The sequence below is a fragment of the Parasteatoda tepidariorum genome, chromosome 3 (assembly GCF_043381705.1).
Source record: "Parasteatoda tepidariorum isolate YZ-2023 chromosome 3, CAS_Ptep_4.0, whole genome shotgun sequence".
In the NCBI taxonomy this organism is placed as follows: Eukaryota; Metazoa; Arthropoda; class Arachnida; order Araneae; family Theridiidae; genus Parasteatoda; species Parasteatoda tepidariorum.
This window is the reverse complement of record NC_092206.1, coordinates 79620767-79643867: the sequence shown is the minus strand read 5'-3', so window position 1 is coordinate 79643867 and position 23101 is coordinate 79620767. Positions and strand designations below refer to the sequence as shown.

The 23101-nt window shown below is 30.6% G+C and overlaps 1 protein-coding gene and 1 pseudogene across 1 annotated transcript; both read right to left on the bottom strand.

Moving 5' to 3' along the window:
- Positions 1-4217: 4217 nt before the first annotated feature.
- On the bottom strand, positions 4218-21623 carry LOC139425273 (acid-sensing ion channel 5-like; annotated as a pseudogene).
- LOC139425320 (amiloride-sensitive sodium channel subunit alpha-like) lies at positions 15190-16693 on the bottom strand. Its single transcript, XM_071179306.1, has one exon. It carries the CDS (start codon positions 16500-16502, stop codon positions 15204-15206), a length of 1299 nt encoding a protein of 432 aa, XP_071035407.1. The 5' UTR covers positions 16503-16693; the 3' UTR covers positions 15190-15203.
- Positions 21624-23101: the final 1478 nt, after the last annotated feature.

Sequence of the window (23101 nt, the reverse complement as noted above, 5' to 3'; positions counted from 1 at the left end):
ATGTATTCATTCATTTTTTATGTTAATTCAGTAGTCTTTCGAAGAAATAGGATACACTTTTGCTATGCAATTTTTCTCAATAAAATTTTTCTGTCAATTAAAGTTACAAGTAATCTGTAACAGGCATCCTTATTTTAGTTAAAGTAAAATCATTCTTAGATGAAAGAGGGGAAATATTTTGTCACAAAATTAATGTGAGTAATATTTTATACATCTTCAGCATCTAAAAAATAAGTTTCACTATTTCCATGTGAACTCTTTAAAGAATCATCTTTAAAAAATTATGAAAGCACAATTTATGATCCTGCTATTACATTTATTGTATCTAATATGTAATGAATTCATTTGAAAATGGTTTTAAAAGTAACCTTTTTTTAGAGGAATTAATAGAAGTACTTTCTTCTGCAGTTATTATGAAGTTTAATTACTTCTTGTGATATCGAATTAATCTTAATGTTTCACCTTCTTTCGTTTATTTGAAAAAATTAAAAGAAGGTCAATAATTATCAAGATTATCAACATCTCTTCTATTCCCAAGTTAGTCGAAATATTCATTCAGTTACAGGTAAATCACTCATCTTTAAAATTATTTCTAGATATCTTTATTGCACAGTACTCATTAAATTAAATAATACATCATGACTTCCAATCATCTAGAAATGTTTATTCGCTTTCAAAATAATNCACAAATCCCTTATCTGCATTTTTGATTAAACAACCCTTAATGATGTCAGGGTTTCTGCAATAATCATACACAGTTTTCAGTCGATTCAAGTTGCAGACAGTAACGGCAGGAAATTTCAGTTTCGACTCGTATTCATCCTCTACTGTAATGACAATAGGAAAAGTGAGATAAACTTTTAAAAATTTCTGCATCTCATAAACACACCCACCGATTCCTATAAACAGTAATAACAACCAAGTTAATTTTCTAACTTTTGTGTCTGCCTTTCTGATTTTCGATAAGGCTTGAATTGGTGAATCTTTTGAGTCCTGATCACGAGGGCTAGAAGTTAACTTTTAAGTACAATTTTGCTTATTCAGTTGACAGTTCCCTTGTTTCGAATATATCTTTATGTTTTTTGCACATTTTCTACTTATTTTACTTGTAACGATTTCATTTATGTTCATGCTTTCATCATGTTGTACAGTATCTCTTGTTTTCAAATTGATTGGAATGTATTCATTCATTTTTTATGTTAATTCAGTAGTCTTTCGAAGAAATAGGATACACTTTTGCTATGCAATTTTTCTCAATAAAATTTTTCTGTCAATTAAAGTTACAAGTAATCTGTAACAGACATCTTTATTTTAGTTAAAGTAAAATCATTTTTAGAAGAAAGAGGGGAAATATTTTGACACAAAATTAATGTGAGTAATATTTAATGCATCTTCAGCATCTGAAAAATAAGTTTCACTATTTCCATGTGAACTCTTTAAAGAATCCTCTTTAAAAAATTATGAAAGCACAATTTACGATCCAGCTATTACATCCATTGAATCTAATATGTAATGAATTCATTTGAAAATGGTTTTAAAAGTAAGCACTTTTTAGAGGAATTAATAGAAGTACTTTCTTCTGCAGTTATTATGAAGTTTAATTCCTTCTCGTGATATCGAATTAATATTACTGTTTCACATTCTTCATTTTATTTGAAAGAAATTAAAAGAAAGTCAATAATTATAAAGATTATAAGCATCTCTTCTATTCCCAAGTTAGTCGAAATATTCATTCAGTGACAGGTAAATCACTCATCTTTAAAATTATTTCTAGATATCTTTATTGCTCAGTACTCATTAAATTAAATAATACATCATGACTTCCAATTATCTAGAAATGTTTATTCGCTTTCAAAATAATTTACTCATCTTTAAAGTGATCATGTTTGTAAGAAGTTTCTCTAGAGTAACTTTCATTCTTAATATTAGTTTGAACGATTGATCAAATTTAATTTGATGAGTCAACAAAGATAATATCTGACTGTAGACAAAGAAACCTTTTAAAAAAATTATTTATTTATACTATCTTTGAAAGGAGTTTCGAAAATTTTATTTCTTCAAAAATTAGCCAGTTGAATTAAATTGAAAGTGAATATCCAAAATCATTAGCGAAAGAATAAAAAAAACATTTTAGAATTTCATATTAATGGAACACGAAATTACCATTTTTATTTACATAAGTTGTTATAAATCCTTTACTCTGATAAAGAAACTCAAATTATTTTTATGTCATTTTGCTGTCAATAATGCGTGTTATTGGGAATCTTTTATTAGAATAATCGCTGATATGAAAATTAGAAGAGAACTAATTTTTATAAACTTTTGTTTTCTGGAAATTCACAAATGAAGTGGTATAAGTCATCATTTAAATTAAACCATTATAACTGCTAAAAAGCTTGCATAATTGTTGAAGTCAAATTATGAATTAATAAACCAGGGTTGATTTTCGATATTTGTCTTAAACTGACATGACACACGAGGCTTATGGCTGAAAAATCTGTCTAACACTGACCAAAAGAGTATTAATGCATTTAAAACCTGCAATGTAAAAAAATTCTGGTAAAAAGATCCAGCACTCAAGGTATTAGCACTTTTTATTGTAAAGTCCATTCTTAACGTAAAATTTTGCGAAACTAAAAAATCTTATTTATCGTAATTTTTAAAATGATATTTACGTTAAAGTCACTTAATTACTGTAAGTAAATAAAAATTATTGTAAAATATCGTAGTTTTCATGGATAGAAATATTTATTGTAAAATCACTAAATCACTGTAAATAAATAAACATTCACCTTCTACCGTTATTCAATTCAAAACAGTTGGTAACTATTAGGAAAAAGGGTTAGCTTAAAGAATAGTTTCAAAGATAGATCTAATAATCGGATCATCACGTTTTAGGACTCAATCTAAATTGTTCAATGGGTTAACCTCAAAATTTCTTAATTAGTGCAGATGATATTTTAAGCTACGAAATCGAAGACTCAAAAATGTACTTTCTCTTAATAAACATACACTATTAGAATTTCCATTCTTAAATTATGGCAAAATAACTGAGAGCAGTCTGACCATCTGATTAACAGTAAAGTTTATGGTAAATAAAATTTTTTACCTTTACGTTACAGGTTGTTTTAGTATTGTGGTTGCAGAATGGATATTTATCATCAAGTTCGTCATGAATACACTGATCTATATGGATATGGTAGTCTTACAATCTGTATTTTTGACAAATTATATAATCGTATGAGTTGTCAAGCATCATTAAAAATACATTTCTCTGATTTTAGATAAGAAGTTAGCTTCAAATTAGAGAAATATATTTTCAATGATGCCAGATATCCGGAAATAAAATTTTTATTTTCATTTTTTGTATTGTATTTCCGAAAATATTCCGATGCAGATGAGGGCCATTTTGCATAAGATAGTTTGATATCATAGAGAGCCCCAGGCAGCGCCACTTAGAAACTCAAGCTGGTTTCCTACAGGAGGTGCTGAGCATAAAAGACAAATACAACCTTTTTATTGAGACTGAAATTCTTCCCACTCCTTGTAGCCCACTGGACTATCAGACTTTCAATGTGGCCACAGACCTTGCTCTCAGAGTCCTAAAATCAGATTTTGCTTGTGATGTCCTTAAAGGTACCTCTTACGCAACTATGAATGAGCTGTATCCTGAACCTGAATGGTTGAGAATCCTTACAGATGGCTCCCGAGTGGATCAGCGGGTGAGTGCTGGAGCTGGAGTATTTTGTCACCTGTTCTCTGCCTACGCTTCTTTTGGCTACTATGCATCTGCCTACGACGGTGTAATTGAAGCTATTCTAATTGCCTAAAAACAACTACAGTGTCGTACTGACCAATTTTCTAGCGCCGTCATCTTATCTGACTCTAAAGCAGTACTTCTTGATATTAACTCTCCACTGATTCCCCAATCCATCTCCATTCAGAAATGCATTGATTGTCTGAAAGTCTTGACACTAAAAGTCAAGCAAATCGTCCTCCAGTGGATCCCAGGACATTGCGGGATTTGGGGTAATGAAAAGGCTGATTTCTTGGCCAAGAAAGGAACAACTATTGCCCAAGCATCCCGTTGCTCCATCTCTCTGCACTCATTTAAATTGCCGGTCCGTCACCAATTCTGGAACATGCTCTCAGAGAATTTCCATAAAAACAATATACACAAAACCTGGTTCAACCATATTTTAACTATCCCAAATCAGTCAAGGATTAAGGCAGTTGCTCTCTTTAGACTTGTAACGGGCCATGACTGTCTGACCAAACACCTTTTTAGTATAAACATTTCTGACTGTCCTAAATGCAAGCTCTGTCGCCTTGGGGAGGACATGGACCTGCCCCATATTTCCATCTGTCCTGCGGTCTTCTCCACTACTGTGTGTGGACGCTACTGTTAGGCTAAGGCTCGTGTGGGCTAAGCATGTCACTATGCATTCTATTCTATTTATCTCTTTTTGCCTTGTTTTTCTTGTTATTTTATCCCTTTTGTTCTTTTCAATTGACCTGAAATTGGAAAGAAAAAAGTTTGATATCATACTCAACAGAATAGGGCAGTCGCAAATAACGGTGAGATCTTCCAAAACCTTATCAAGACAAAAATTATCTGTGACATTGGAAATATATATACTAANTATATATATACACTGCGAAACCTCTACCTCCAGGGAAGACAAGGGCATCTATTATACGACCACTTTCGGGAGGCACGGAATTTATTAGACTTTGTGTTAAGAGAGACCATTAAAACCTCTCCCAGTGACTGGTAGAACATTTTCACAAAATGCGGAAAAGGTCAAATAAGGAAACACGAAAAAATATCAAGAACAAAAAATGGAAAAAAGCAAATACGCAGATCAAAATTTATTTAAAATATTTGTGTGAGGCCCTTATTTAAAGAGCTCTTTTTGACGATATAACCTCATGTTGCAATCACAGTGCACTAAAGACGATGCTATCAATGATTTTATCATAAGAGTGGAAAGTTAAATTAGAAAAAACAAGCATCTTAAACAAACCTCAAATAAGCAAATGTAAACAAAATACATGGTTTTTTATTTATTTAAAATAACTTTATCATTTTTATTTGATAAATTTGTTTTTGCATATAATTAAACCAGTTATAGACGCTAAATTTTATTCATCGATCCGTCTCTTAATGACGCCAACAAAAGTGATATTTCCGCACCAAGAAGATGACACTGACTAAAATTAAAATCGTTTGAGAAAAGTCATGTATCTTTGATAAAAAAAAAATTTAATTCACTGGAGGTAACCTCTAAGAACAACCAGCCTCTACCATTAACCATTTTTCTGTGAACCGGAGAGTGGTAGTTCCCGATATATATATACAAGTATATATATATACACTGATTTGCAAAACTTAAGCAACAAGTACGTTTTTCGTCATAACTCTACAAGAAATCATCCGATTGACATGAAATTTGAATAGGATGTACATTATTTTATACTTAAACGATGGTAAAACAATAATGGAGCAGAAATGAATATAAAGCTTTAAGTAGGGTATGGAACAAAAAAAGGCTTTATTTGACATATGGTGGAGTTACACATGATTGCCTGAAGAAGCGTAAGTACAACTGGCAGATGTTCCCTAGTATGGTATATGCCCTCCCCTTACTGTAATTGTTGCTTGGCATCGTCTCTCCAGGCTAAGCACCAGAACATCCAGGAGTTCTTGGGGTAAACGTCTCCATTTCTCCTTTAACGCATCTTTCATCTGATGGGTGTTACCAGGAGGATACTGTTGTGTCGCAAGACGTCTCCCTAATGCATCCCACACATGCTCTATGGGATTTAGATCTGGAGAAAGGTCTGGTTAAACTTTCCTGTTTTCCCCTGAAATCATGATACTGTTCTTTGTCACTATTATCGAAAAAAAATAATCTGAATGTCACGAAAGATTTCTAAAAAAAAGTCAGAAACCGTTGTTAATTTCTCTCCTCTGGAACTACTTTGTTACATTTCAGTGACTGAATGCATTTACAATAGAGATGTCGCATACTTCAATTTTATCGTGTTACCAATTTCTGCAGTGCTTCTTACGAAGGAAAAGAAATACTAGTTTTTTGTCTACATTTATGAATGCAAACAATCCATGAAAGAATGGATTACCTGCAACTTCGGAATTAATTAATCAAATCGCAAAGGATGGAGTTCAATATGAAAGGATTTTAACGTAAAATTATTTTGATCTTTTGAAATCCTCTATAGTAAAACCTTTTGCAATATTTTTTGTCCTATTTTATGTCATTTGATTCAGTCTAAAACAACTATAAAGGAAACGGTACCTCACAGAATTTTCTTTCCGCTCAAATTCTGATGAGCGGAATTTACGAATTTCCGCCAAATTACTTGTATGTGAAATAATCAGTATTCTGAAACTTTCAGTTTTGTGTAACCTTATTTTATAGGCGTTTTTCAAAGCACTGTCAAAGAGCAAAATATAAAAGGTGGTAAAAATGTTAGTCATGCTATATTAAAATTTTAAATAAATCTTAATTAAAAAATATCAAATTGTTATTACCGGAAAAAATTACAGATCAAATCGAGGTATAAATGTGCCAAATTAATTTCTGAACTGTTTAAACTCAGATTATAGGGTAATTTATAAATCTATTTCTGCGGAAAGTTACAGTTCAAATTTAAAATGCATTGTATAATTTAACAAAATTACATTCGTAAAAAATATTTCTGTTTAGACTAAAATATTGACTAATTTAATTCAGCAAAAATTTTCAAAGAACAATTATTAGAATCAGTATTTCTTTTGATGCTACTGCGCATTAAATGTGAAACATCTTGAAACCCCTCTGAATTAAAGAAGTATTACCCACTATATATTTAATCCCAAGTAATCGTGATCTATGGTAGTAAGTGAAAAAAGTAACTGAAGTATAGCTTAAATTCATTGATAGTTGTTAGCTTAAAGAATGCATTATCAATCTATACTCTAGCAAATAAAAATTTCACTTTTGACGATTCAGCAATCCTTGAGTTGTGTTTCGCTAATTTTGAGAATTATTTCGGAATAAAACACGAAATTTCAAATATATGACGAAAATTTTTCTTCAATTAGAAACCTCATTGCTGTGCATTGGGAAGTATTGTTCACTATAATGAAAACTAAAAGATAGAAAATAAAGTGACAAAGCTTGTCGACCGATATTAGTCAAAGAGTTATCCTCGTAACAGGAAGATCCCGGGTTTGATTCCAGCTTCGGGCTTGTGTGTAATTTATGTATCTGTTTTATCTGCCCTACTTGTGCTGTTTGGGCGACATTGATTCACTTATATAATGATTACGATTGCGATAGTCTGATTGCTAGATAGATACATTAGGCGCTGTAAGTTTTTTTTTTTGCTTCTCTTTTTTTTTTTTTTTTNTTTTTTTTTTTTTTTTTTTTTTTTTTTTTTTTTTTTTTTTTTTTTTTTTTTGAAAAATCGTTTTTTCGAAGAAGTCACGATAGTTATTTCATCACCTCGGCGAAATTTTCGCTCAGAGGAAACGTTTTCGTCAAAAACGATGAAAGTTTTGTGAAATTTGAACATCCATTTTTTACAGTGCATCTAAATTTCTTTTCAAGGAAACTAAATAAAATCATAAAATTTTAAAATTTAATCAACTCTTTTTATGATGTGTTAGTTCCTTTGTGTGTCTTATATTTAAGTCAAAATACGTTTTTTGTAGTTAGCTTGCGACATATGTTATTTTTAAAACCTAACCAGTTTCAAAGCCTTTTTCCTCCTAAAGTATTAAGCGATTATTAAATAGGTCACTTTATGTAACATAAAATATGAAAAGGATTACGCAATGTAAATTGCGTGTCCATAAAAAATTGGAAGTAAAACTTTGCTGTGTTAAAATAAGAGTAGTATTTTTATTTTTTTTTTGTCATGAGCAAATATTAACGTTATAACTTTATGACTTTATGAGCTCACGTAACAATGCCTGTTTTCGCCCAGACAATAGAGTTTCCTAAATTGATTGTTATCTGTAATCAATACGATACCATATTATATAGCAATGCAAATACCTTTATAATCAAATAAAGAATAGAATGAAAACTTTCAAAAAGTGATAATAAAATTATTTGCAGGTAAATAGTGTTAGAACCTTAATTAGTTTAAAGTTCATAACAGTCCAAAATTTTTAAATCTTCTTAGGAAATTAACCATGTTATTTTCTGCCCAGTGAGAGGAGTGTCAAAAACAGTGAGAAATGGCTTTATGTCATTACATTCAATATAGAGAAATAAAATTCTAAAGATATCATTATAATAGACATCAGGGATATCTTTACAGTAGACATCAAAGATAGTATTACATTATTGATTCATGATGTCAAACAATGGTGCATAGCATCAGTACTACGTAACATGCACATTTATATTTACTATTTGGTAAAATTGTCTGTGCATAACGAACATTAGAAGCTAATACCAGAATAATATACAATACGGGCTAGAAATATAGGCTATAATATAATACACGCTAGCTTCAATCAAATTAGCGTTGAAAGTCCTATAACGAGAAAACTGCGCCAAACTCGACCAACTTTTCAGTATATTCCGTTTAGGAAACGGGAATGCGATTTTTAAAAGAAAGCTTGCTCAATTCTCGAAATATAAAGTTTCAACAGGTTTATATCACATATTCTAAAATGTTAATAAAATACCAATTACTATAAATATAATTCAATAAAAATACAATTCAATGAATATAAATTTGCAACTTGTCTTTTAAGAGTTACTGCACTTTCAAAATGTCATTATTAATTTTGTATATGTATCCATGATTTTTCTTATGATTGAAAAATTGGGATAAAAGTTCAAAATTAGTAACTTCCTGTTGAAAAACAATGCTCCAACGCAAAAATATTTGCGGAACGGATGACAATCATTGAGCTTCGTAAAGTAGACTGAACAATCGATTCATAGCATTTGTTATCGATGATAGAAAAAATAGCAGAGTTGACCAAATGATAGCAAGTATATCCGTACACTCCTGATTTTCAACAACTCTCAATACTAGCATCGAACTCGGAACATCCTACTATCAGTCAGAAGTGTTGAGTTCTACACGCAATTTCCCAGTAAATATCAAACTGGTATTAAAAGAATTTGCAACTTTTCTTTTGAATTTCGTAACGCGTGTAATATTGCCTTTTATATTGCGTAAAGAGTATTATACTTCATATAGATAATAAATGTACTACAAGCGAGCCCGGTAGCATCGATACAATTCTTTAAGACCTGCATGCAACATTATCAATTCTTATTGATAATTCTTGAGAAATGCATTGTATGGTAAAATCTTGCTCATTATATTTCAGATTACAAATTTTCTAAAATTTTTAAATATATAAAATATTAGACCTGGTATCTACATCCAATTGTATTGCCTTCGATTTCGTAAGAAAGTTAAAAAAGTTTTGAAAAAGTAATTTACAATTAGCCATAAAATCTCACATAATTCAAGCATTGCAAAAAGTGACAATCCTAACCACAAACCAAGTTCACTACCGAGGTGGCTGAAGATTTCCGATTTTTCAAACTTAGGCTTTTGAAAATACGACGTTAGTCTGAAATCGGAGAAATATATTTTTATCCCTGCCTGATTTCTCGCAATGCTATTTTTATTTTCATTTATCACATCGTATTTTCGAAAATATACCGATGCATTTGATGGCCATTTTGCATAGGAAAGTTTGATATCGTAATCAACAGAGTGGCAAGGAAATGGGCAGTCACAAGTAAATTTGTCTGTAGTTAGATCTTCCAAAACCTTATCAAGACAACAAACATCTGTGGCATTGGAAATATTGCAAAGTTTTGCATCATCTGCTTTCGGTATAGTTGGATCTGTGCATCCACATGCCAGTTTATTAAAATTTTGTATGCAACTTCTGACGCAGTCCTGTTGGTTGCAGAAAGGATATTTATCATCAAGTTCATAATGAATACACTGATCTCTAAAAGGATATGGTAGTCTTACGATCTGCATTTTTGACATACTTATTGAAGTTTCAAATCCTGGACTAACTGTAATTCCTTCTTCCTCTATATTTGGTTCATCTTTTGGATGATGTATTAATATCTTTGCTCCAATTGCTTGCGTTTCTCTCATATATTGTTCAAGATGCAAATCCAAAACTAGCTCCAAACCTAAATTAAGTTTATTCATTGAAGCCCCAAGGGGATTCAAATCCTTTTTCTTTCGTTTGTTAAAAGTATAGCAATTACCATGGCGGAAACTTTGCACGAAAGAAAATTCTTCAATTGAGCAAATTGCGCCATTTATCGTACAGCTACGTATGAAGCAACTGGCTTGCTCTCCTATTGATTTACGCTTTTCTTTATCCAAAAGAGAATATCTTGTCATAAATGGAAGTCCTGAGTCATCCGAGATATTACTATATCCATACAAGAGAGCTTTGCATGATGTTATTGTATTTCTTTCAGACAGAGTGAGTCTATAGTGATTCGCTCCCGCCCCATTCATACAAACGTCCATTGGTTTATTTGGTTTCAAGCACCTAATATATCGCTTTTTCATTCGATTCAAATTGCAAACAGTTACTGCAGGAAATTCCAAGCTCCACTTATGTTCAACTTGAAAATCGATGATAACATCATATTGTGAATATACAACTATAAAGGGATAAAGTTGGTGAATACAAACGAGAAGCGCCATGAACAGAAAAATAACCCAAAAGGCTTTACGAAGTGTATTTTTTGATTTTCCAACTTGCGCTATTGCATAAACGGATGAGTTCCCGAATACGACTGCAGGTTCAAGATTTTCCTGCTCTGTGCCTTTTTCAGATGAAAGAGCTTCCATTTTCTTTAAAAATCAAATATATTTACGTTTCACAATGTTCTCAAATGAAGACACCTGGAACAATACGAAGGATTAAAAACAATTAGTAAATTATTTGATTCTAGTACCTTCTGTTTCAGCTTTCCATGTAAGATACAACAAACTTCCGTATTTAACTTTTAAACAACAATGTGATTCAATTTTCTGTTCTTAGTTTCTTAAGAATATTTTCCAATAGCTGTCCTTCCTAATATGTGCTAGTATTATATTTCGTATTTTTTATTAATCCTAGAAATTTCAATGGAATCTAAACTATATTTCAAAATTTTGATCTCTGTTAATACGCGGGATCCATAATAGTCTTCCGTCACACGATTCCACTTTACATTCCATTACTTACTACGCATAATGTTCTTTCTAAACGTAGTTTTACCATATTTCATTTTGTTCCAAGAAATAGAACAGGCTGAAAAATATTTCAAATTTAGAGCTTTGCTTTTACTCGGAGACCGCCATTTGCAATTGGTGTGAAAGAAATTTTATCTGTCTACAAGTTAGCTAAGTCATTTTGACTGCTTTTGGGCAATATAGGTATATACTAAGTTTCAGTCTTTCTAGTGTTAAATATAATTTTGAAAAAACTCTATCTGCTACGGATGCTTCAAATAATATCTTGTTGCTAAAGTTTCGGGTCAATTCGATTGAAAAACTTTGAAATTGTTCTGTCTGCAAGTGAGAAAATGTGCTTTTGAAGGAAAAAAATAACCTTTAGAGTTCGCTCAAGATTATTTCAGGTATGTGTCAACGCACACACCCACGCACGAAAGGTAGCATCCTTTCTTTTTTTCACGAAATGTCTTTTGTAGTTTGACTTTCAATTTATACTTGAAAGAATATCATCTGTTAATGTATTAGAACAGAAAACGAAATCATTGAAGGAAATTATTAATTACTCTCCATTTTTTTACGCGTTTGGAACAAATGAAAAGCAAAATTTTAAAGCGCTAAAGAAAATTAAATCAATAATAAATTGCCTTAATGGATATTTTGAGATTGAAATATGAAAAACAAACGAAAATTTTACTAATTTTCTTAATTGAGCTTAAAAATCTAACCGTTTTTAATTATGTATTTTATACATTAATGTAAGCTCTTAATGAAAGTGTCAAAATTAATGAAATCAAGTTGATTGCCTTTAAAACCTTTGATATCAAAATTTCATCTAAAGCATTCGTGTACAATATTGTTATAAACTTAGCTGGCTTTTAATGTTTCATTTAAAAAAAAGAGCTGGGTAAAATGTAATTATGTAAAAAGGATTTATGTAAAAAAGGAAATTAGAAATGCGACTGATGATTTTTATTTTTTATACAGCTATGTTTATACTTTATTGGCTTACAATTTTACACAGAAACTGTGTCATTTCATCGGATATTATTTTGCAGTTGAATATGGAAGTAAAATATTTTGAATTTACTCCAATAAATTTTATTGATTGATTCTAATAAATTTTCCAATAAATTGAGAGTCTGAATGAAACGAAATTACACTATGGAATAGTTTATATCTCCCAGGTTAATAAATTGAAATAGATAATGCTTGTGTAATGACGAATTAACTCGTCACTGGTTGACAAGGTGTTAAATTTGAGTTTTTTTTTATAAAATAACAAATGAAATTTGAAAGATAAATTTTAAAAAAATATTAAGGCTACAGAAATTCTCAACTGTTCTTTGGAAACTAAGAGTTTATTCACCACAAGCTTTAAAATTTTACGACTATTATTTTGTAATTACAGCACCGGCTATTATTTTGCAATTTAATATGGAAGTAAACAAAAATATTTTAAGTAAACTCCAATAAATTTTATTTACTCTGAATAAAACGAAATTGCACTTTGGTATAGTCTATATCACCAACCCTCTGGCGGTTTAGCAAATGGGCGAAATTGAGAGAATATTTTTCCCCAATACACTATTTCCCTATCTAATAACATGGAAAAACCGGTTATGCTATGCGGAGAAGAGTGCAGGTTAAAGCACGACTTTTTACGTGCAGAACCGTCATTGCGTTAATAAATTGAAGTAGATAAGCGCGTGCACCTGTTAACAATATGTTAAATTTGAGTTTTTTTCTGAAAATAATAAATGAAATTTGAAAGATAGATTTTAAAAAAAAATTAAGGAGACAGAAATTTTCGGTTGTGCTTTGGAAACAGAGAGTTTTAAAATTTTGCTGCTATTATTTTGTAATTTCAGCACCGGATATCATTTTGTAATTGAATATGGAAGAATAATATGTATTTTTTGTCAAAATTTGTTTTGTTGTTAGACAAAAATGAAAAAAAAACGTTTTTTTTATTTTTGTCTTACAATATAAAAGTTAAACTTATCATACATTTAAGAAGTGACGATATTTATTTCTTCACTTTGGCAAAATGTTCGTTCAGAGCATATACCAGGAAACGTTTTAGTAAAAAACGACGGAGGTTTCGTGGAATTTGTGCATCCATTTTTTATAGTGTATATAAATTTCTTTTCAAGGGGAATATAAATCTATCATTTATACTTTATTCATCTAAAAATTTAATTAACTTTTTAATAATGTGTTAGTTTTTTTGTGTGTTTTATATATTCAAGTTAAAATACGTATTTTGTAATTAGCTTGCCACGTGTTATGTATGAAACCTAACCAGTTTTAATGCATTTTTCATTCGAAAGTATTAGGTGATTTTTGGTCATTAATTTCATAGGTCACTTTATGTAACATAAAATAGGCAAAAGATTATGCAATGTAAATTGTGCCTCCATTAAGAGCTGAAAGTAAAACTTTGCTTTGTTAAAATTAGAGTAGTATTTTTTTCTATGAGTAAATATTAATGGTATCTTTTTGAGCTCACGTTATAATGCCTGTTTTTGCCCGGACAATCGAGTTTGCTATATTAAGTGTTGGCTGTAATCTCTACGATACCATGTTATATAGCAATATAAATGTCTTTATAATCAAATATGGAAAGGAGTGAAAAATTAAAAAAGAAAAGTTATAAAAAAAACTCATTTCCGAGATAATAGTGTTAGAAGCTTAATTAATTAGAAGTTCACAACATCCCAAATCATTTGGATCTTCTTAGTTAGAAAAATAACCATGTTATTTTATGTCCAGTGAAAAGTGCGCCAAAAACAGTGAGAAATGGTCTCATGTCATTACATTTTTATGCTCTATAGAGGAATAAAGTTTTAAAGATATCATTACAACAGACATCAAAGATATTACAATCGGCATAGAAGATATCATTACGATAGACATCAGAGATATCATTACTATAGACTTCAAAAATATTCTTGAAATATTGATTCATGATTTCAAACAATGCTGTGTAACAGTCACATTTATATTTACTATTTGGTTAAATTGCCTGTGCATATCGAACATTTCAAGTTAACACTAAAATAATATAGAATACAGGCTAGAAATACACGCTACAAGATATATATGCTAGCCTCCATCATTAAAAGTCCTATAACAAGAAAACTTAGCCAAACTTGACCAATCTTTCAGTATATTGCGTTTCCAATTTTTAAACGAAAACTTGCTCAGTTTTCAAAATAAAAAAGTTTTGACAGGCCAATACCACACATTCTAAAATGTTATTAAAATACCAATTACTATAAATATAATTCGATGAAAATACCATTCGATGAATCAATTTGCAACTACAAAGAGTAATTGCACTTTTAAAAAAATTCTATTAATGTCCTATATGTACACATTATTTTTTTTTATCATTGAGAGTGCAAAATTAGTAACTTCCTGTTCAAAAGGAATGTTTCACAGTAAATATACTTACGGAGCAGATGACAATTTTTAAGCTTCATGATGTGCACTAAACAATCCATTCATAGTATTTCTTATAGATGATAGCAAAATAATAAAGTTGTTCAAATGATAATAACTATCTTCCTACTCTCCAGATTTAGAATACTAGTGTCGAACTGAGAATATTATGCTAACAATCCGAAGCGTTGAGTTCTGCACTCAATTTCTCTGTAAGAAACTGGTTTTAAATAAATGTGCAACTTTTCTACTGAATCTACTACGGCCGTTTATTTTATGCAAAGAGTATTATACTTCATATATCGATAGTAAATGTACAACAAGCGAACCCGGCAGCATCGATACAATTCTTCACAACCTGTATACAACATTATAGACTCTTATTAAACATGAATAAAAACGGTAATTCTTGAGAAATACATTGCACGTTAAAGCCTTGCTCACTTTATTTCTGACTAAACGTTTTTCTAAAATTTTTTAACCATATAAAATATTAAAGCTTGCATCTACATCCAATTTTAGTGGCTTCGAATTCTTACAAAAGTTAAAAACTTCTTAAGGAAGTAATTTGCAATTAGCCATAAAATCTCACACATTTCAAGCGTCGCAAAAAGTGACAATCCTAACCACAAACCAAGTTCACTACCGAGGTGACTGAAGATTTCCGATTTTTCATACTTAGGCTTTTGAAAATACGACGTTAGTCTGAAATCGGAGAAATATATTTTTATCGCTGCCTGATTTCTCGCAATGCTGTTTTTATTTTCATTTATCATATCGTATTTCCGAAAATATCCCAATGCATTTGATGGCCATTTCGCATAGGAAAGTTGGATATCGTAACCAACAGAATGGCAAGGAAATGGACAGTCACAAGTAAATTTGTTTCCGGTTAGATCTTCCAAAACCTTATCAAGACAACAAACATCTGTGGCATTGGAAATATTGCAAAGTTTTGTTTCATCTGCTTTCGGTATAGTTGGATCTGTGCATCCACATGCCAGTTTATTAAAATTTTGTATGCAACTTCTGACGCAGTCCTGCTGGTTGCAGAAAGGATATTTATCATCAAGTTCATAGTGAATACACTGATCTCTGAAAGGATATGGTAGTCTTACGATCTGCATCTTTGACATACTTATTGAAGTTTCGAATCCTGGACTAATTGTAATCCCTTCTTCCTCAGTATTTGGTTCATCTTTTGGATGATGTATTAATATTTTTGCTCCAATTGCTTGCGTTTCTCTCATATATTGTTCAAGATGCAAATCCAAAACTAGTTCCAAACCCAAATTAAGTTTATTCATTGAAGCCACAAGGGGATTCGAATCATTTTCCTTTCGTTTGTTAAAAGTATAGCAGTTACCATGGCGGAAACTTTGCACGAAAGAAAATTCTTCAGTAGAGCAAATTGCACCATTTATCGTGCAGCTGCGTATGATGCTACTGGCTCGCTCTCCTATTAATTTACGCTTTTCTTTATCCAAAAGAGAATATGTTGTCAAAAATGGTAGCGCCGAGTGATCTGAGATGCTGACATTTCCATACAAGAGAGCTTTGCATGATGTTATTGTATTTCTTTCAGACAGAGTGAATGTTGTTTTGTGCACTCGCATCCCATTCTTACAAACGTTCATTGGACTATTTGGATTCAAGCACATAATATATTGCTTTTTCATTCGATTCAAATTGCAAACAGTTACTGCAGGAAATTCTAAGCTCCACTTATGTTCGACTTGAAAATCAATGATAACATCATATTGTGAATATACAACTATAAAGGGATAAAGTTGGTGAATACAAACGAGAAGCGCCATGAATAGAAAAATAATCCAAAAGGCTTTACGAAGTGTATTTTTTGATCTTCCAACTTGCGCTATGGCATAAACGGATGAGTTCCCGAAAACGACTGCAGGTGCAAGATTTTCCTGCTCTGGGCCTTTTTCAGGTGAAAGAGCTTCTATTTTCTTTAAAAAGTAAACATATTTACGTTTCGCAATGTTTTCAAATGAAGACACCTGAAACAATGCAAAGGATTAAAAACAATTAGTTAATTATTTGATTCTAGTACCTTCTGTTTCAGTCTTACAGGTAAAATACATCCCACTTCCGTATTTAACATTTGAACAACAAAGTGATTCATTATTCAATTTTCTATTCTTAGTTTCTTAAGAGTGTTTTCTAACAATTGTCCTTTTTAATATGTGTTAGTATAATATTACGTATTTTTTATTTATCCGAGAAACTTCATTAGAGTCCAAACTATATTTCAAAAATTCGATCTTTGTTTATACTCGGGATCCGTAATAGACTTCCGTCACAATCTGCGTGCAAAAAAAAAAAAATAAATAAAAAAAAATAAAAATAAAAATTCTCTATTTTTGTTATCTGTCTATTCCACTTTATTCTGTCTTTCTTATTACTTACTACCCATAATGTTCTTTCTAAACGTATTTTCACCTCATTTTATTTTATTCAACAACAGGAGAAATACAACTCGCTTAGAAATATTTCAAAATTTAGAGCTTTGATTTTACTCAGTGTCCGCCACCTGCAATTGGTGAGAAAAAAATGCTATCTGTCTACAGGTTAGCTTAGGATTTTTTTTATGTCTCTGTTTTTAAACTTGTCTAAAAGTTCAATTTTTCTTCAATTTTTTTTGGTAAAATTATATTTTAATTATTGCATGAATGATCACTTACCTATGAAAACATTTTAAACGTTTCGAAATAAATTATATCACATTTGAATATCACCATCAATACATTTTGAGGATTACTTTTTTTTGGCAAATCAATTACGTGAAAAATTGGTTCTCACTGAGAGTTATTACAGAGTGAAAATGAAAAAACTCTTGCTTTCTTTGTGCAAAATAGTTTTTTCTCCGTATCAGTTTTTATGGACATAAACTGTTCTCCCCCTGCTATTTTCATTTATTTTGCGGGGAATTTGTTTTGATTTGAAGAATAGGTTTACATAAGTCCTATTAGTATCAGGTTTTATGGACATAAACCGTTCTCCCCCTGCTGTTTTCATTTATTTTGTAGTGAATTTGTTTTGATTTAAAGAATATTTTTACATAAGTCCTATTATTAAAAAAATTAACTGAACTTTTGAAATTTTTTTGTGTTATTACTTTAAAATATTATCTAGACGATTTGTTTTAAATGTGTATCTCTAATATCGAACCTAAATTTTTCTTTTATTGATTTACTCTGAATGAAGTAACTTTGTTCAAGTGTTTAATAACTAGTTACTATAATTATAAGTTTATTGTATTATTATTATTATTATATTAATATTATATTATTAGAATTATAAATGAACATTATTTGTTCGGGTAGATTATTTTAGTCTCTCTTTTTTTTTACAATATATCATCTTTTATCTTTATTTACCTAACTAGTATACATTATAATTGTGGTTCCTAATACCTTTCGGCAACGGAACCCTTAATAATCGACTTACGTTTAGTGGAACCCCGATTTTATCAATTAAGTTCATCAACAGTTTTAAACATATTAAACAAAATAAAACTGATAATTACTTTAAAAGTGAGAAGTTTATTCATTGTTCATCGATGTCAATGTTAAAATTAGGTTTAAAGTCAAAGAGAGCCCTTATAACCTTCCTACGAAAACCTGGGGTTCAGTGGTATACCTTTAGAGAACCACTGCTTTGTAAATAGTAACATCTAGGAAATTTTACTCTGACACCTAAATTTTAAATACAATTTCCAAAAAACTCCCATCTGCTGAGGAAGCTTCTATTATTAGCTGCCTTCTACTATTATTATCTTCTATTATTATTATCGATTGAAAATGTTTGAAACTATTCTGTCTGCAAGTGAGAAAATGTGCTTTTGAAGGAAAGAAATTACCTTCAGAGTTCGCTCAAGATTATTTCATGTATGTGTCAAAGCACACAACGACGCACGAAATATTACATCTTTCATTTTTTTCACTAAATATCTTTGTCGTTTGACTTTTAATTTATACTTTTAGGATAATACTTTTTAATCATGCAGGCTACTAAATACTGTTCAGAATAAAAGTTATAAGAAATAGAACTTTAAAAAAAATTTACAGGGAAATTCATTTTCTTTAAAGTAATTTAAACACTAAAAAAGAGATCTTACCATCTTTTTCTTCTGACAGTTGAAAAACTTTAATACACTTAGTTATTTTAACGCTTAGTCAAGTATACTTAAACGATAACAGCTTGAAAAATTATCATCTGTAAATGTATTAGAACAGAAAACGAAATCATTGAAGGAAATTATTAATTACTCTCTACTTTTTTACGCGTTTGGTACAAATGAAAAGCAAAATTTTAAAACATAAAAGGAAATTTAATCAATAATAAATTGCCTTAATGGATTTTTTGAGAGTGAAATATGAAAGACAACCGTCAATTTTAATAATTTGCTTAATTAAGCTTAAAAAGCTAACCGTTTTTATGATGTATGTTATACATTAATGGATGCCATTGATGAAAGGGTCAAAATCCATTCCATCATATTGATTGTCTTTAAAATCTTTGGTATAAAAATTTCACGGAAAGCATTCGTGAACAATATTGTCATAAACTTAGCTGGCTTTTAATGTTTGATTAAAAAAAAAAGAGCTATGTAAAATATAATTATTTAAAAAAGAATTACGTAAAAAAGAAAATTAGAAATGTGACTAACGGTTTTTATAAAAAGAATTAAAATAACTAAATTAAATTATGAAATAAATAAACTAAATTGTAAAATAATTAAAATATCTTTTAATTTGTTTATTTATTGTTATTCATTTTTATACAAAAAAGAAAAAGTGCCAAACAAGCGCAAAAATGCCTGATTAATCTATGGAATTTGAAAGAACCGGCAGTTTAAAGATCAAGTTGGTTGATGCTAAAAGGAAAATGTTTTGCTTTATGTTTTTGAAACCCCTCTGTTTAATTTTATTATTTTATTGTTAATAAATTTGCTTTCAATTTCACTATCTGTCTCTCTGTTAATCTTATATATGCATCCAATCTTAATCTTAAATATTATCTGTCTGTTAATCTTATACACTCTATAACAAAAAAATCGACGCTCCAATAAGGAGTTGTCCAATTGAAACGAAAATTGGTGGATAGGAAGACAATGTACAGAATAGTAAATGATTAAAATTTCAGAACAATTGAATAATTTATTGCAGAGTTACAGTAACAAGTTCAATAAGGTGTTGACCCGCCTCTAGCCTGGATACAAGCTGCCACACGGCGTGGCATAGACCGATAAAGCTCCCGGATGGTCTCTTGCGGTATTTCCTGCCAAATTCGATCCAATTGTCGAACGAGGTCATCAACATTCCGTGCCAGATGCAATCGCCTTCCCATCATATCCCAGACATGCTCGATGGGAGAGAGATCTGGTGATCTGGCAGGCCAAGGAAGAGTTTGACAAGCTTGCAGACAGTTCATAGCAACACGTGCCGTATGTGGTCTGGCATTGTCCTGCTGAAAAACCAGCCCAGGGCGCTGCAAAAGGAACGGTAGCAAAACAGGTCTTAGGATGTCGTCGACGTACCGCTGTGCAGTAAGTGTACCTCTAATGACGACCAAAGGGGTCCGGCTGTCAAAGGAAATGGCACCCCAGACCATAATGCCTTGTTGAGGGCCGGTGTGGCGTGCAATAGTGAAGGCAGGATCCCCCCTCTGCCCTGTGCGTCTCCAAACACGTCTTCGATGATCGTCAGGACACAGTTGGAAGCGGGATTCGTCGCTAAAGACTATACGTCCCCAGTCGGCATCATTCCAGCCTGATCGAGCGTCGATTTTGCGCGTCTTAGTGCGTTCTTGGTGAGTCGATTTTTTTGTTATAGAGTGTATATTATGTTGTCATATCTAATATATTGTCCCTTGATTTATATTTTATTATTTATGAGTGAGATTTTCTTAAAAGATCTTAATCTAAAAATTTTACACATTAACCAAAGTAAAGGAGAAAGAGTTTAATTGAAAAAGGCAACTTTTCACTGAATAATGCATTTTTTTACTCTTCGCCTGTTAAAAATTTATAAAAACCACTTCATAATTTTTTTTTTATCTTACATTGGCACGACTGCAAGATTGTCGAAACATCCGATGCACAAAAAATGTTGCAGTCGATGGCAAAGCACAAAATAATAACTGACATATAATAGATGTAAAGAAAGAGAGACTGATACATTGGCAACGACTGCAAGATTATCGAAACATCTGATGCACAAAAAATGTCGCAGTCTATGCCGAAGCACATAATAAAAACAGACATATAATAGATTTAAACAAAGAGAGACTGATAGATTGGCAGCGACTGCAAGCTTGTCGAAACATCCGATGCACAAAAAATATCACAGTCGATGCCAAAGCACATAATAAATACAGACATATAATAGATGTAAACAAAGAGAGACTGAGTTTGAAATATGAGTAAAAACAATTGAAAGTAAAAAGCCTATAAAAAAAAATTTAAAATAATATAAAAAAACTACTTGAAATTTAAAAGCGCACAAAAAAATTATTTGAAACATATAAGCCAATAAAAAACTATTGAAACATAAAAATCAATAAAAAAATAACTATTTGAAACATAAAAATTTATTTTAAAAAAAGTATTTCAAACATAAAAGCCAACAATAAAAAAACTATTTGAGACATAAGAACCAATAAAAAATTATTTGAAACATAAACACTAATAAAAAATCTATTTGAAACGTTAAAGCCGACGGTAAAAAAATTGAATCATAAAAACCGCCAAAAATACTATTTGAAACACAAAAGCTTACACAAAACTATTTTAAACATAAAAGCCAATAAAAAAAAGACTATTTGAAGCATAAAAGCCTTCAAAAAACTATTTGAAGCGTAAAAACCTACAAAAAAAATTTTTTGAAACATAAAAACCTACAAAAATCGATCGTCATTTGGTCAGATTTTAAAAAAATCTCTAGTCTTATTTGAGACATAAACCGAGATGGAAAGTCGTTATGAGTTGTTCGATTTTTCTTTTTAATATCTGCTCCTTAGGAAATTAAAAACTGAAAAATAACCAAAATAATAACATAACCACGTCAAATTTATTTAATTTCTGCCGTTTGACTTAACAATAAATATAATAGTAAACTATTAAACATACAGCGCATGCGCGGAAATAAAATTAGCGTTAAGGTAGGCGAAAGCAAAGCAATGCCAAAGCTCTCTATTATTATTTGTTTATTCTTATTTATTATAGAATAATTAATTTTAAGTAATATATAATACTCATTTCTTATTCTCATCTTCCTCTGCATACTTTTTATGATTTCCAATGAAACACAATGTAAGTATACTTTCTTTTTATCTTTCTACAGAATATGAATACGATCAATATCATTAATTTTAATTGCAAATGTGTGTTTGAATTTTCCCTTTTCTCCTGTCAGTGATATTTTCTTAAATTTCATTTACTTTAGATTTTATTATGATCCACTGAGCCATACTTGTTTTATTATAATTGTTAACCAGTGCACTACTTAATTGCCATGAATTATTATTTTGTATGGAACCAGGAGGGATCCAGGGTTCGAACCCAGGGACTTTCGTATACGAATCGAACTCTCTACCAACTGAGCAGTCGTAGACAGATTTTAGGAAAACTTATTTGTGGATTTTTTATTCATTTTTTTTATTTTGTGAATTTTATGACCTTTGTGGTATTTTATGGCTTCATTACCTTTACAGAAAGGAATTCTCAGATTTTTCCGAAATGAACACAATAATTTTTAATTTTATGACAGCACCCTTTCAGTATAACAGGATCCGCTTTTACTTTTCAAATACTTTTATGCTTTGTAATCATTTAGGGTTTTTTTTTTTTTTTTCCTTCTTAAATTTCTTTCATTTGTTTCGGCAGTTCTTAGGTTTAAACGTTTAAGTTTCAATTATATTTCTAAATCTATTTTACTAAATCTATTATCTATTACAATGCCTAATTTTTCAGTGGATTAAAAAAATTTCTGAATGTTAGGAGGTTTTATTTTTTTTTTTCTATTTTTATAAAAAGTTGATATAATTGCTCCCTAAGGAAAGAATATGTCAATAATCATAGGAGCAGAATGTATAAACAATTAGCACAGAAACTATAGCTCATAAATCTAACACGGCGATGACAGTTTAAAGCTACTATATTTCCATTTTTAAAGTTTTTATTTGTAACTAGCCGCCTAAGGCGGCCAGCTGTCCGCCACGCTGAAGGTTTTCACAAATAAAGTTTTTTAAAACATAGCAGGAAATCTGAAGATTAGTGGACAATTAAAGTGTTCCTGTCCAGCAATTTTGTCTTCATATCCAGTTCTGCTGCAGATGTGTTATAGCTCTTGAGGATGTTTGAAATTATATAGCTACAACGCTTAAGAAAAAAAAA